This window comes from Mastigoproctus giganteus, chromosome 6, assembly GCF_048544385.1.
Source record: "Mastigoproctus giganteus isolate SK-2022 chromosome 6, ASM4854438v1, whole genome shotgun sequence".
Classification (NCBI taxonomy): Eukaryota; Metazoa; Arthropoda; class Arachnida; order Uropygi; family Thelyphonidae; genus Mastigoproctus; species Mastigoproctus giganteus.
Genome location: NC_143580.1, coordinates 35,360,434 through 35,375,926, shown reverse-complemented (window position 1 = coordinate 35,375,926; position 15,493 = coordinate 35,360,434). Strand labels below are relative to the sequence as shown.

The 15,493-nt window shown below is 39.3% G+C and overlaps 1 protein-coding gene across 1 annotated transcript in view; it reads right to left on the bottom strand.

Moving 5' to 3' along the window:
- LOC150084154 (uncharacterized) overlaps nt 1-15,493 on the bottom strand; it is a 120,117-nt gene that overhangs the window by 72,270 nt on the left and 32,354 nt on the right. Inside the window, exon 5 of the mRNA XM_090376135.1 lies at nt 4,916-5,078. Coding sequence (XP_090232261.1) covers nt 4,916-5,078 — 163 coding nt within the window. The remainder of the gene's footprint in view (nt 1-4,915; nt 5,079-15,493) is intronic.

The following is a 15,493-nucleotide window of genomic DNA, read 5'->3' as shown; positions in this document are numbered from 1 at the left end:
ATGAGGATATTCACCTCTGATTCCCATCGTTCTAAAACTCTGTTGGGGTTGATGGTCAGGGGTTTGTATACGGTAGTATCCCGTAAAAGTAGTAGCGCTTTCGCCATGTAATCGGTGTGATCCATTACAACCGTACGGCGGCCTTTGTCTGCCGGTAGAATGACGATGGACGAATCCTGTTTCAATGCCTTGAGGGCAGAAAACTGTGTACGGTTGAGGTTAGAAGAGACGGGGCGAGCACGGTGTAGAACTGCTGCAGTCTTCAAGCGGATTGTGTTGGCTACATCTTCTGGGAGGCGTGATAAGCTGGCTTCCACACCTAAGGCGATGTCGGTGATCGGCGGGTGCTTAGGAAGAACGGCAAATGTCATGCCAAGAGTCAATAAGTTTATTTGGTCCGCAGATAACTGTTTGCTGCTTAGGTTCAATACGAAGTCCGTGGAATTAGTGAGAGGGGTATTACGTTGGCTGCGAAACTGACGGGATTCATTAATCAAATTACAAAACTTACGTTTCTGTCGGGCACAATAAAGATCTGATTCTCTGACGGCCTGGTGACATAAAGTGTTGACCACATCGGTGTAAACGGGATCGGGAATCAGAGTCTTAAGGTCGGCTAGTAGGGTTGCCTTGCTCGCTGAAGCACGTTGTATGTCATGATGGAGGCAGCCGATCCATATACGTAGGGTTTTGAGGCCGAAGTTCCGACAGGCACGTCTCATGCGCTCATTAGAAAACGGTTGTTTGTAGCGAAACCCTTTCGGTATAATCTCGTTAGCTTTGCACCTATGCGCAAACCTCAGGTGTTGTCTACTACGGGCTATAAAGATAAAATCTTTCTGTAGTCTCACGATCATGTCGTATGCTGGTTGGCCAAGAATAGTACGAACATAACGAAACAGGCCTACGCGCTCTGGATTCATTAAGAATTTATTATAGTTACACACAGAGCGTACAAATAAATAAGAAATATATGAGCTTTCGGCTATATGGTAGCCTTCATCAGAATTAAAAATACATGAATGGCAGTTGGAATGAAGATGTGCACTGCCAGGTGCGTGAGACGCGAGGTTTAATTGTTTGTTGACGTCTGTGGCTGTGACGCATGATGACGTGGCCAGCGCTTGTCCAATGACAGAACTACTGACTCTGTGATCGGGTTGACTTGGCAACCACTGTTCCTTCAAGGATTTATCCGAAGATTTTATATTTAACGATTCCAACCAGGTACGTTTTAGGTAATGGTGGGATCTGTCTACCACCACGACATCGCGGTGTGGGTCGATGTCGTGGTGGGTTGTCCAGACATGTTCGGCGATAGCTGAGTGTTCTATATCCGCTAAACGGATCGCTCTTTTGTGCTCCGAGAGACGTTTCTCGAGTCGACGTCCAGTCTCTCCAAAGTAGCAGCTAGTGCAGTCACGGCAAGAGATGCGGTAGACCAAACCGCTCTGCAGAAGGGTGGGGACAGGTGTTTTCACGTTGGAAATGAAAGAACGCAGTTTCTTGCCTGGGAGTTGGATGCACTTTATTCCGTGCGTTCTCAGGATTCTACCGATCTGTTGTGACAGGTTGGGGTAGTATGGGATGAATGCCCTCGTGGATGGCTCGTCACTGTTGGTGTTGTAGCTGGTCGTCACGATGTCACGTGTCTGTAGATCACACCTGTCGAGGACGTCAATGGGGTAGCCACACCTCGTAAGGTCTACTTTGACCCTAGTGACCTCTTTGCGTCTTTCATCAGCGGAGCTGGAGTGTGTCCAGGCGCGAGTAAGCAAGGTTCGGGCAGTGGAGAGGAGGTGGCCTACAGTTTATCGTAAGCCCATGTGTGCTGGCCAGTTCACCAACTTCCGGTCAGCACACGCGCGAGGCCACCTCCTCTCCACTGCCCGAACCTTGCTTACTCGCGCCTGGACACACTCCAGCTCCGCTGATGAAAGACGCAAAGAGGTCACTAGGGTCAAAGTAGACCTTACGAGGTGTGGCTACCCCATTGATGTCCTCGACAGGTGTGATCTACAGACACGTGACATTGTGACGACCAGCTACAACACCAACAGTGACGAGCCATCCACGAGGGCATTCATCCCATACTACCCCAACCTGTCACAACAGATCGGTAGAATCCTGAGAACGCACGGAATAAAGTGCATCCAACTCCCAGGCAAGAAACTGCGTTCTTTCATTTCCAACGTGAAAACACCTGTCCCCACCCTTCTGCAGAGCGGTTTGGTCTACCGCATCTCTTGCCGTGACTGCACTAGCTGCTACTTTGGAGAGACTGGACGTCGACTCGAGAAACGTCTCTCGGAGCACAAAAGAGCGATCCGTTTAGCGGATATAGAACACTCAGCTATCGCCGAACATGTCTGGACAACCCACCACGACATCGACCCACACCGCGATGTCGTGGTGGTAGACAGATCCCACCATTACCTAAAACGTACCTGGTTGGAATCGTTAAATATAAAATCTTCGGATAAATCCTTGAAGGAACAGTGGTTGCCAAGTCAACCCGATCACAGAGTCAGTAGTTCTGTCATTGGACAAGCGCTGGCCACGTCATCATGCGTCACAGCCACAGACGTCAACAAACAATTAAACCTCGCGTCTCACGCACCTGGCAGTGCACATCTTCATTCCAACTGCCATTCATGTATTTTTAATTCTGATGAAGGCTACCATATAGCCGAAAGCTCATATATTTCTTATTTATTTGTACGCTCTGTGTGTAACTATAATAAATTCTTAATGAATCCAGAGCGCGTAGGCCTGTTTCGTTATATAAAAGCAATGGCTAAACTACATCTGCAATACCGCATATGGGTTTGGAAATCACATTTTAGGAAGGACACAGAACTCTTGGAATGAGTGCAGCAAAGAGCAACAAGAATAGTTGGGGCATAAAAGGATATACTAAAAAAGACTGGGCTCTCATTGCAGTGTTTGAAAACTAGGCATATACAAAGGGTACTAGGAAAGTTTTGCAATACCGCTTTGTTTATTTAATTTTTTCAAAGTAATTTCCTCTACATTCAATACACCTCTCCATCCTCCGAAACCAATCTTTAAACCAGTTCTGCCAAGTTTCACTAGGGAGTAAAGCACACTCGTTGTCCCAAGCCCGTAGAAGGTCCTCATCACTGGAAAACCGCCTCCCTGTTAGCTTCATTTTCACATGTGGGAACAGTGCAAAGTCGCAGGGAGCAAGGTCTGGACTGTAGGGACGGTGCTCCAGAAGTTTCAGTCCTGTCGTGGTCAAATATTCGCTGCAGGCTTGGCGCAGTGAGCTGCAGCATTATCGTGATGGAGGTACCAGGTGTCCATTCTTGACTTTGGCCGCAGGTTCTTCATAGATCCAATGACTTTAGGCAGGCATTGTTCAGTATACCACTTAGCTGTGACTGTCTTCTGCGTGTCCAAAACGACACGTTCCACAATTCCACTCGATTTGAAAAATACAACTATCATTTTCTTCTTTACAGATCGGGATTTTCTGACAATTACGGGTGTGTCGTCATCATCAAAGACCCAAACTTTGTTTGGGGCTTGGTCGGCAGATCGTAATAGTACAGCCAAGTCTCGTCACCTGTCACGATGTTGTTCACATACCGAGATTGTCCCTTATCAAACTTTTTTAACATCTCCCGGAACCAAGTCACACGTCGTGTCATCTGCTCTTCAGTCAGTTGATGCGGCACCCAGAGAGAACAAAGTTTCTTCACGTGCAAATGATCTTGCAGAATCGAACGAACTGCTGGTGCATTTAGGCCCAAAGTATCCTCTATCTGTTGGTAGGTCACTCGCCTGTTTTCGTCAAGCATTTTCCTCACAGCAGTAACGTTTTCCTCCGTAACTGAGACGTTCGTGGCCTTCCCGGCCTCTCAGAATCCTCCAGAGTGAAATTTCCCCTTTGGAATTCTCTATACCACCTGAATATCGTTGTACGATGTGGACAATCATCATCTAGTGCAAGAGTCATTTCTTCTAAGCACTGGTCTATGGTTAAACCACGCACGAAATTATACCGCAAAACTGTCCTTATCTCATTTCGTGACCACGATGCCATCGCAAGCACTTTACACTCTCCCTACTAATGAATAACTGAGCCCATCGACTTGGAGCGGCAGCTACTATGCACGTATGAACATGTCTCAACATGCAGCAACAAGCAGCTTCCTGTGATTCATTGTTGCGTCATATTGCAAAACTTTCCTAGTACCCTTTGTATGTGGTGTATTCAGCTTAGATGTGCAGAAATTTGTTTTCAGCCAAAATAATCAATTCTTGGAATAAATTTTCACTGAATGCTGTAAAAACTTAAAGAAAGAATGAACAAATTATTAGACATAATGGACAAATGAGGTGGTAACTCCCCCCTGTTTTTGGTTGATGCTTTGTACACACATTGTTTCTCACACATCATTTTAAGTACTAATAATAAATTAAAATTAAAAATATTTGGAATAAAAAACAATTAGTGAAGGTATGGAGGTGATTGAAACTTATGGCTTCCTTTCAAATTATTAAATATATTTAATAATTTGAAAACCTCACTAACAAGCATAATTAGCCAAACCATGATTGGCTAATTATGCTTGTTACTGTACTCAAGTTATTCTATTCGAGGAAGAAAGTTCATCAGTTTCTAACAAACCTACAGATTGAATTATTTGTGAATAATTGTCTTTTGTAGTTTTATGAAATTAAGAGAATTCATTTTTTTTTATTTTATTTTTTATGAAAACCCCAAACACGAAAGGTATCAAAACCTATAGTACTTAGTACCATGCATGGGTTGAAGGAGAAGTATGGTGGGGGGGGGGATGCCGGAAACTTTGCTCTAGAGACTAAACATTTGTAGTTAGTTCAGTTTGAAATCATTACAATATCTGTTCTTCTAAACATTGCTTACTAATTTCTTCTTGAAGATCTTTAACTTTATCTTTCTGCCTAGTTACTTCATTCTCTAGATCAGATACACATGAGTTTTTCTGTTCTAACTGTATGTTTAATTCGGATACAGTCTTCTCATAATCTGCCATCTCTAGATCCAATACATTTCGTTGTTTGGCTTCCTGAAAAAAAGAGATGTTTATAATTTTTTGAGTATATCAATTCCTATATGCAGCCAACACAAAACACACAAAAATAAATACTAAATTAAGAATAAAAATAAAGCCTAAATACCATGGAGCTGTCTTGTTTAAGACAAAAACGACTCAATTTTAAGAAAAGAATGATTTTACATTCACTAAATAACAGATTGCAATTTTTTTCTCAATAAACATTTAGCCAAACAACTCCAGTTTCTCTACTGTATTATTTTACTATATTATTATGTTTATTTTATTTTTTTAATTTTTTTATGATTTTTTTTATTCCCAAACTGCAAATAATATTTCCATAAATGAAAATTTTATAAAAAAAAATCAAATTGCAATATCATTAATATAAAAAAAAATTAAAAACCAACACTATTCATTCCACCTTTAAATGGAATAAATTACCTTTCTACCCTGAATGGTAATTAAAAATTCTAGTACCTTGAAATTTTAAAAAAGAAGTAGTGGATTTGCAGCTTTTTGTGATACTATTCAATTTATTATTATATTAACAATTTTAGGTTGAGCCTTGGATAAATAGCTTGTGTCAAATGTGTGCCTATGCCCAAGTATTGATCTGTCAGAGTAAATAGCATCCCCAAGAATACAATTTAAAAATAAGAAGCATACTATTTATTTATTACACTATGTAACAAAATTTCAAAAAGGATCTGTTTACCTGCATTCCTTACCATTAAAGAATAAATTTGGATACACTGATTTTGAATATGAACTTAGTTTTTGCATTGCATCAATGCTTTTTTCAAAATGAAAGAAAGTAAATATACAATAATACTATATCACATTTATAACAATGTGATTAAATGTCACTACTTCATCTCACCTTTGGTACCTCTTCTCCATTAAGTGTATGTCCTAGCAGAACCTTTCCCCACATGCTTCACTAACATTTCCCAGATTTGACCTAAAAACATCCAGGTGAGAGTGAAAGTAATGGAGTTTGATTAACATTCTGCAACTCATTTTTCTGTAATTTTCAATCAACTTGTCAACTAGTTCTTTGTAATTTTGATTCTTAATGTTACCAAGAAAGCCAGTCGCTACAATCATGAATACATCATGAATAGTCAAACTAATACAACAAACTTATCTGTGAAAATATCTAAACCTCCCAAACACTTCCTTGTTCATTTCACAAATATAGGCGGTCTCAGTTCCAATCTCAATGATGTCCATTTCCACTTACAGACTGCCAAGCCCCACTTTCTCTTTCTGACAGAATCCCAATTATCAGTTTATTCAACCACTGCTCGTCTCAGTTTGTTCTAATTACTCACTGTATGATTCCTTTTGCTCTAAAGGTGGTACTTGTGCATGTGTCTACTCTAATATTCCTATCAGAGATTTAGTCATTTGGAATCTACTCATTTCAATATTCTGTGGCTTAAAATCTCTTTACCCCATTCTGTCAAATTTATCTGTTGATTCTATTCACTACTAATCACTTGGAACTCTTTGAATTCTTTTATTTGAAACTTGACTTTCTCCAGTCTAATCTTTCTAACAGAGATGTAATGTTCTTTGATGATTTTAATGTTCACAACTCCAGCTGGCTGAGATGCTGAGGCTTTTTGGAATTACTAATGACTTCACACAGATTGTCCATTTACCAACCAGAATACCAGACAATAATAACCATACAACAAACACTCTCGATCATTTTCTCACAAACAACCCTCAACCCTTCTAAGTACATGCTGAGGTAAGCAGCCCTCCAGGCATCTCAGACCACAACTTAGTAATGGTCTCTACTCCAATGGAGCCTTTCTCTTGTAGCTATTCTCAGCCTCATATTGTTTGGCATTACAAGAATGCAAAATGAGATGACATGTGAGATTTTTATTCTTCTTTTCCTTGGTTGGATTACTGTTTTAAATTTTCCGATGTCACAGTTTGCTCAGATCGTGTCAGTGCAATTATTCCACACTCCACCTTAAAATCTCCTCCTTAATCTAAACCTTGGTTTTCTGATAAATATACTAAGGCTGTTCAAGATAAGAATGTTGCATATCACAATTGACTTGGTCATAGCTTACTAGAGTCCAGGCCATAATGCAAAGACAGCAACACCAATTCTGATGTCACTGCAAGGGACTGAGCTGGTGTAGATGTTTGAATACTGCTTCTCAATCAGATTTAAACTTTCAATTAGTTTTAGCAGTAATCCATCTTAATTTGAAAGAGTATGTATTCCAACATCATATTGAACTTTAATATTGACATAACTGTGTGAAGAGAACTTAAAGATCATGAGAATAAGAAGTTGGAGAAGTTTCACTTGAAGGACGGCTTACTGGTGGAACATCGTTAAGAAGGCTAAGACCCATCCTGGGTTAAAACACCAGAAGAAGAAGTGTGGATTGATTTTATTTAATTGAAATGTGAAACTTGGAAATCATTAGGCCTGGTTTAAGACATGTTTCGTGTGAGTAGTACAATATTTGAGAGGAAAGGGAAAAAAAAGGTGTTGATAAAACGTTGCATGCCTGGATGTATTTCTAATTACAGGAAACTTTACATAAGTGTATTTTGTTTCCAAAATGATGAAGAACTTAAAAATAAGTCTTCGCTAAAATTCACCATGAGAATTATGCTGTCACAAAACATCTGTGTAATGTGTATTCATCATTTCCCAAAAGAGTTTGTAATCATGGAAGATAGTTTTGTAGATAATACAGGTTAAGTTAATAACTGTTAAAAGAGATAGGGTGAAACTTGTTGCTAATGCATATCCAAGAATAACAAGAGCAATTGCACAACATTTTAACCAAGAATTTAGTAAATAAGAAGATGCAAGGGGAGCAAATGAGAAGAACAGCAGCCATCTAGTGCCATTAAACAACGTACGGTTACTTATACTGAACAAATCAATGCTTCAAAAATTTCTTCTCTTAATAATATTGTATCCTATATGCAAAAAAAGTGATTTTTTTTGTCACATTTTTGATAATAATGATTTAATAATTATGAAAATAATTAATAAGGAATGAAAGAGTTTAATTATGCATGGGTAATGTACACACATCATTTCTACCACCAAGGTAGTTTTAATGCATCGTGTTAATTATATCTCATATAATTGGCTAGTGGGAGCCAGATGCGTTCAAAGCCGCTAAGTGGATTTTCTTATTTATTGATTTGAAATTACTGTTTTTCTAAAACTTTTGATTTAAATTTAGTAGTATAGCATTATTTTGTGATTTTCTGATTAATCTGGTGTATTTATTCTTTACTCGGCCTTGTAATTACATAAAAGTATAAGTAAGGGTATCAAATCCACGTGTAACAAGTTGCAGCTCCACTGAACAAGAAGTTTTTTAACCATATTTAGCGCTTTATTGATCAATTGTTACATCAAATTATTTTCTATAAGTAGCTCATAGACCTAGACAGGATCATTAGTTTATTCTGAATTGAGACAGCGATATTTGGAAGTTAATTAATACTTAAGTGTCCGTAGATTTACCGTTCGTAACTTGCCGCCATTGTCATACGATACAAATAAATAAATCTTTATTGTGAAGTAGAGTTACAGCACAATATCCCATCATGGCGAAGAGCACCATGGGTTCACATCTAGATAAGATAAGCACGGCATACAAATACAAAAGGCTACAAAATACAGCGAACATACAACAAGGCTACAAAATACCGATCACAAATGCAACAGAAATACAAATACAGCATAAAAACACAGTGCTAGACACAAATACAGAAATAAATACATAAGAAATACAAATAAATAAATATCAAGGTTCAAGGGCTTCTCATCGCATCTGTCCTTCTTGTTACTTATTATGCTATCGATGTCGGCATACACACGGTTGAGTATGGGGAGCATCAGCTTGGGAAGAAATCTCTCAGTGAGTACAAGCCTGTTGTGGTGAGCCATGAGTGCTGGTACCGACCTTAGGCTTGGCTGTGGAATCCTCCAAGAGCAAGCGTTCCAAATATTTGGAGATGATATCTGGCGTGTGATGAGTTTGGCTGTGAAGACCAGCCTCTTTTCCACGATCAGGAACTTCAACCTCGGGATACAACCCGAACTATCTAGTTCGGGTTGAATCCCAAACTAGATAGCGTTAGTATAGTATAGTATATAATATAATATTGTCAATTAATCAGTAAAATCTATTAATTTTGTGAAACTTCGTTGTCAATTAAATTGTACTTTTAACTAAATGCATATAACTTAGATTACAAACGTAATATAATTAATTAATACATAACTCGATACGGAAGTTATATAAATGGAACTCGTAGATAATACTTGATACTGAAAAATATATATAGAGTTATGACTGTGTTGGGATACAAGTTTAGGGTTATAATTTTGTACTGAAATTGAAATTTTATTGAAATTAAATCAAAATCATGACTCAGACCAGAGCAGCAAAGCAAAAGGCTCAAGCTAATGGGAGTGCTGTGGCTCAGAGGACCACTGAGGGGGGCAGTTTCCCTATGAATCACAGCCTTTTAAAATGCACTGCTTGCATGATGCTTGTGGAGCAATCGGGTACGGGACATGATATTGCCATGGGGGATTTCTTTGTGTGTGTGCGCGCGATGCAAGGAGTGTAACGAAATCAGGCGATAACTCAGCGTTGTTATGGGCCTATATGAGAGGTTGAAGGATAGGGTGGATGCCCTCGAAGGATCTAAATTGAGGGGCCCATCAAGCTCTCAGCTGCCCACATCAACGCCAGAGCTTGCACTTGGTCATCACGCAACACAGCGGCAACCCCCAAGGCAGAATGCGCTGGTCCCACAGGAACTAATAGTTGTTGGTGACTCTATTGTCAGGAAAACGGGGAACATGCTTTGTAAAAAGGATAGGTGGAACAGGACCAGGGTATGTCTTCCAGGGGCGAAGGTTGATGGCGTTGTGGAACGGATATCATCTTTTAAGGGCACAAAAGGTGATATAGTTGTACACGTTGGCACTAATGATATTAAGAGTAGGAGACCGGCAGAATTACTTAACAAGTACAGGTCACTGTTGAAAAAAAGCCGATAATTAGGGTTGAATTTGAAAGTGTCTGCAATTCTGCCCAGACACGATAGGAGGGAGTATATGATGAGAGCCTTGTCAATCAATTCGGCCCTGGAAAGATTGTGCAAGGCTCAAGGGAGTAGAATTTTTTTCAGCCTGGTCTGTACTTGTTAACAGGAGAGACTGCTTCTACAAGGATGGGATACACTTAAATAGAAAGGGTGAAAGAATATTTTCTGATGTTATCGAGGCAGTGTTAGGTGGGTCGGAAAACTGCTAGCTTCGGGGATACAAGAGGTGAAAGTGATTCTTGCACTGCTTCTATTGGAATGAGCAGAAGCCTGAAAAACAAAATGCAGGATATTTCAGAGACTGCTGGGAGTCATTGCGGTACAAGTAAACACATGGGTTGTGTTAGGGTAGCTAAGAATAGAAACAGGTGCATGTATACTTGTGTGTACACCATTACTAGGAGTTTGGTAAATAAATTTGATGAAATTGAGGTATTGCTCAAAGCATCAAAGGCATATATTTTTGGGATATCAGAGACATGGTGTCACACAGATATAAGGAATGCAGAACTGGAATTTGGGGAGTACAACGTCTACAGAAAGGATAGACAGGATAGGAAGGGAGGAGGGGTTATACTATTAGTTAAGAAACAAAATAAAATCCAAGGAAGTGAAGCCAGTCGACATCGCTGTACAGTGCAGTGTCGAGTCAGTTTGGTGTGACATAAGCTTTGGAAGATAAAAACTGAGAGCAGGAGTGTGCTATATGCTTAATGACTCTGATGAGTATAATAAGAAACTGCACAGGGAAATAGAGTGAGCCAGTAAATCAGAGAGTCTTATAATGGGAGATTTTAATTTCCCATATATTGACTGGAATTTGTGGGTTGGTCACTCACACACTAGCAAGGCTTTTGTGGATTTATTGGATGATTGTTTTCTACATCGGCATGTTCGGGAGGCAACTAGAGGGAATAATACTCTTGATTTGATTATCAGTAGTGATTCTTCATGCATTAAGAATCTGCAGATAAAGGAACCACTAGGTGGCAGTGATCACAGTGTGCTGAAGTGGAATTTACTCAAAGAGGTAACTACCATCAGAGGTAAAGGGAAGGGTTGTTGCTTTCATAAAGGCGACTACGACGGTCTGAGACAGTATTTAAATTCTATACAGTGGGACCAACTGATGATGTTACCAAGAGCAAATTCAAAATGGGAAGCATTCAAAGAACTTATCATGGAAGCTACTAGGCTTTACATACCAACTAAGAAATATTGTTCAAGGTTTAGGCCTAAATGGATGTCAGATGAACTAATGAGACATATGGCAGAGAAGAAAAATGCATGGGATACACATAAATTAACACGTGACGCAGAAGCCTATGATAGATACAAGTTGATCTATAACCAAGTTATAAAAAAGGTTAGGCAGGCGAAGGCAGATTACGAGAAATCTTTGGCAAGGGATGCAAAAAAAAAACAGCAAAGAGTTCTTTACTTATGTAAACTCTAGAAGGAAGAGGATGAATCAGATTGGTCCACTTGATATGGATGGTTCAAGAGTTGATGATCCTGCTCAGGTAGCTAACAAACTAAATGAATATTTTGCATCGACATTCACATATGAGGAGTTATTCAGCAGAGGGGAATGCCAGAGGTGTATTCAACTCTGGCAGTAAGCTAGATAATCTTTATAATATAACAATATAAATTGTATAATAATAATATAAATTGTTGAAGATAAACACAAGAAAGGCACCTGGGGTGGATGGGATCTATCTAGTTATATTAAAGGAGGCAGCAAAGGAAGTAAGCAAACCCTTAGCATTAATTATGAGAGCTTCCTTGGACTCAGGGGAGGTACCCATAGACTGGAGATGTACAAATGTGAACCCAATTCACAAAAGAGAATCAAAAGCTGACACAAGTAATTACAGACCTGTTAGTTTAACTTCTGTTCTTGGAAAATTAATGGAGGCACTGGTTAAAGAAGCACTGCAGGATCATCTAGACAAGACTTCAGTTATAGCTTGGACACAGCACGGTTTTGTTAAGGGGAAGTCTTGCTGACCAATTTGATTGGATACTATGATGTAGTCACAAAAGAACTGGATGCAGGGAATAACTTTGATATTATATACTTGGATCTTAGAAAGGCTTTTGACATTGTTGCACATGGAAGACTGCTGCACAAATTGGAGCAGTATGGCATTGGAGGAAAATTGCTGCTATGGATAAAGGGGTGGTTGAGGGGGAGAAAACAGAGTGGTAATCAATGGACACTGCTCATCGTGGACTAATGTTATTAGTGGAGTCCCTCAGGGTTCAGTGTTGGGTCCATTATTGTTTTCTGTATTTATAAATAATATTGATGATGGTATATCAAGCTTATAGTCCAAGTTTGCAGCCGATACAAAGGTTGGCAGGGTTGTTAAGGACACTACTGATGCTAGGCTGCTGCAACAGGATCTGGAGAGGTTGAGCAGATGGGCTGAGAGGTGGCAAATGAAGTTTAACATTGACAAATGTAAAGTACTACATATGGGAAACAGCAACCCCAGAGCAATATATGAACTCTGTGGTACTACACTGACAGTGGTAGAGAATGAAAAGGACCTGGGGGTAATTGTGCAGGCAGATATGAAGTTCTCTGAGCAGTGCAGACGGGCTGCAAGAGTAGCTCATGGTGTCTTGTCAGTGATATACAGGAATTTTTCTAGCAGGCATAAGGAGGTGATTATTCCCTTGTATAAGGCAATGGTCAGGCCACACCTTGAGTACTGTATACAGGTCTGGAGGCCTCATTTCAAGAAGGATGTAGAGCTGCTGGAACGAGTACAGGGAAGGGCAACAAGATTAGTGAATGGAACAAAGGGTTGCTCTTACGAAGAAAGGTTTAAATTTTGCAAATTACAGTGTCTGGATACTAGGCACCGGCGATGTGATCTGATCGAGGTGTATACAGCCTTGAATGGTTTGAGCATGCTCAATGCTGATGGGATTCTTCCTTTTGCTCAGAATAATCACCTGAGAGGGCATAAATTCAAATTGAGGAAAGACATGTCGGATAGATGTGCGGAAATTTGCCTTTAGCCAGCGGGTAGTTGGTTGATCGAACAGACTTCCATCCCTTGTTGTGGCAGTTGATAGCCTAAATAAATTTAAGGCTCAGCTGGACAGGTATTTCGAACAAACGGAGGGGTGAAGTGGAAGTTTTTTTTTTTTTTTTTTTTTGGCTGATGCTGCATAAGCTTGCTTTCTTGCATCACATGCCTCTACTAATGCTAATGCTAATATTGTGAATGCTTTCAAACAAGTTGCCATGATATTGCACTATCTCAAATAAGTAATGCTTTATCTATGGAGAAGAATAACGTTACTTATTCTTGGCGGATACCAACGCCCAGACAACACCATTTCGAAGCTTATTGGCTTCTTATCAGTAGATGGGCAAATACCCTGTTGTTGCAATAGTGACAACCCAGTTATGAAGTATAACTCCACAATATGAGAGAAGCCTGATGGTGTGCATGGTTTAATCTAAAAGATATTTCTTGGCTAAATGCCTAAGAGTATGAAGGTTTGAAATGGTGCCATCTGAGTAGTGGTATCTGCGGATAAGTAAGATTAGTCTTCTCCATAAGTGAAGTGTTATTTATGCAAGGTAGTGCAATACTATGGCAACGTGTTGTGAAAGTATTCACAACATAAGATATAATTAAAATAATGCATTAAACAGGGCCAGCCACAAGTATGTTCAACCAGTTCTGTTAAACAGGACCCCGCACTCAAATGGTCTAAATAATATCATACGTGTCTTTTCCGCATTTCTATCAACGAGCTTACTGCCGTCTTAATGTCTAGTTACCCACATTATCATCAATTCAAGAGCGCTTGTGCGAGTGGAATTGAAAATTGCTAGAAGTAGAGCATATACTCCATTCTCAATGTGTATGTTTCGTTTGATAACATAGGACATTATTTATAAATGTAATTTTTCTGTTATACTCACTTTCAATAATAAATGTATTGTTTTTAACTTCTGGAGGTAAGGAAATAACAAACAGAGCCCTGCAAATTTTGGGGCCAGCCCTGGCATTAAAACTACTTTGGTAGTAGAAATGATGTGTGCGTTACCCATGCATAATTAAACTCCTTCATACTCTTATACATTTAGCCAAGAACTATCTTTTAGATTAAACCATGCAAACCATCAGGCATCTCTCATATTGTGGAGTTATACTTCACAACTGGTTTGTCACTATTGCAACAACAGGGTACCCGCTCACCCACCAATGAGAAGCCAATAAGTTTTGAAACGGTGCCGTCTGGGTGGTGGTATCAGCCGAGAATAAGTAACATCAGTCTTCTCCATAGGTGAAGCATTACTTATTCAAGATATTGCAATACATGGCAACTCGTTGTGAAGGTATTCGCAATATGAGATATAATTAAAACTACCTTGGTAGTAGAAATGATGTGTGTGCATTACCCATGCATAATTAAACTCGTTCATACTCTTAGGCATTTAGCAAAGAAATATCTTTTAAATTAATAAGCAACTAGGGGTCTCTGCCCCTGCACGTATTTCTATGTAAAATGTAGAGGTATGATGGAGTAAGTCAGATCTTTTCTACGTAAAAGACACACCTCTCGAAATACATTGATTGATATCTAATCAGGAAATGACCTATGTAATTAGTTACCTGTGCATTTGTAGTGACTTCATTGCCCTGCCCACTTGTACCACATCACCCACATCCCTCTTCTCCCATTGGCTACCCCACCTCCCATCATGCGGCATTATCAAGGTCGAATAAATATCACTCATGTAATTATTTACCTGCATTTACAAAGGTCACTTAGGAAAAGCCCTTTTGCTTCAGGTTCCATAATGCATGAGGAATATTGTTGCATACGAAAGATAAGGACTAAAATATTTACAAACTATACAAATATTTAAAATATTTACAAAATGCTAAACTACTTACAAATATACAAACTATACTGGGTCTCTTCACTATGGAGGCAGTTGTCTTGCAATGCATCCCACATATGCGCTCTACAATGTCAACAGCAAGTGTCTGATTCTGCCCAGTAACCCATTTAACGTTCACCAACCTCATGCATGTGCTTCACTATCTAATACACGCCACGCCCGGCATCATTTGATGGTCTATTGTAATGTTTTTTGTATATTAATGTCAACTGATGAAGGGATCCATATTGTCCTGATATAGCAGAGGTATGATTGTAAATAGTTTTGTAAATATTTGTATAGTTTTGTATTGTATAATGTTATTATTTCTATAATAATAACATTATACTAATGTATTAACATTATAATGCACTGATCGAAA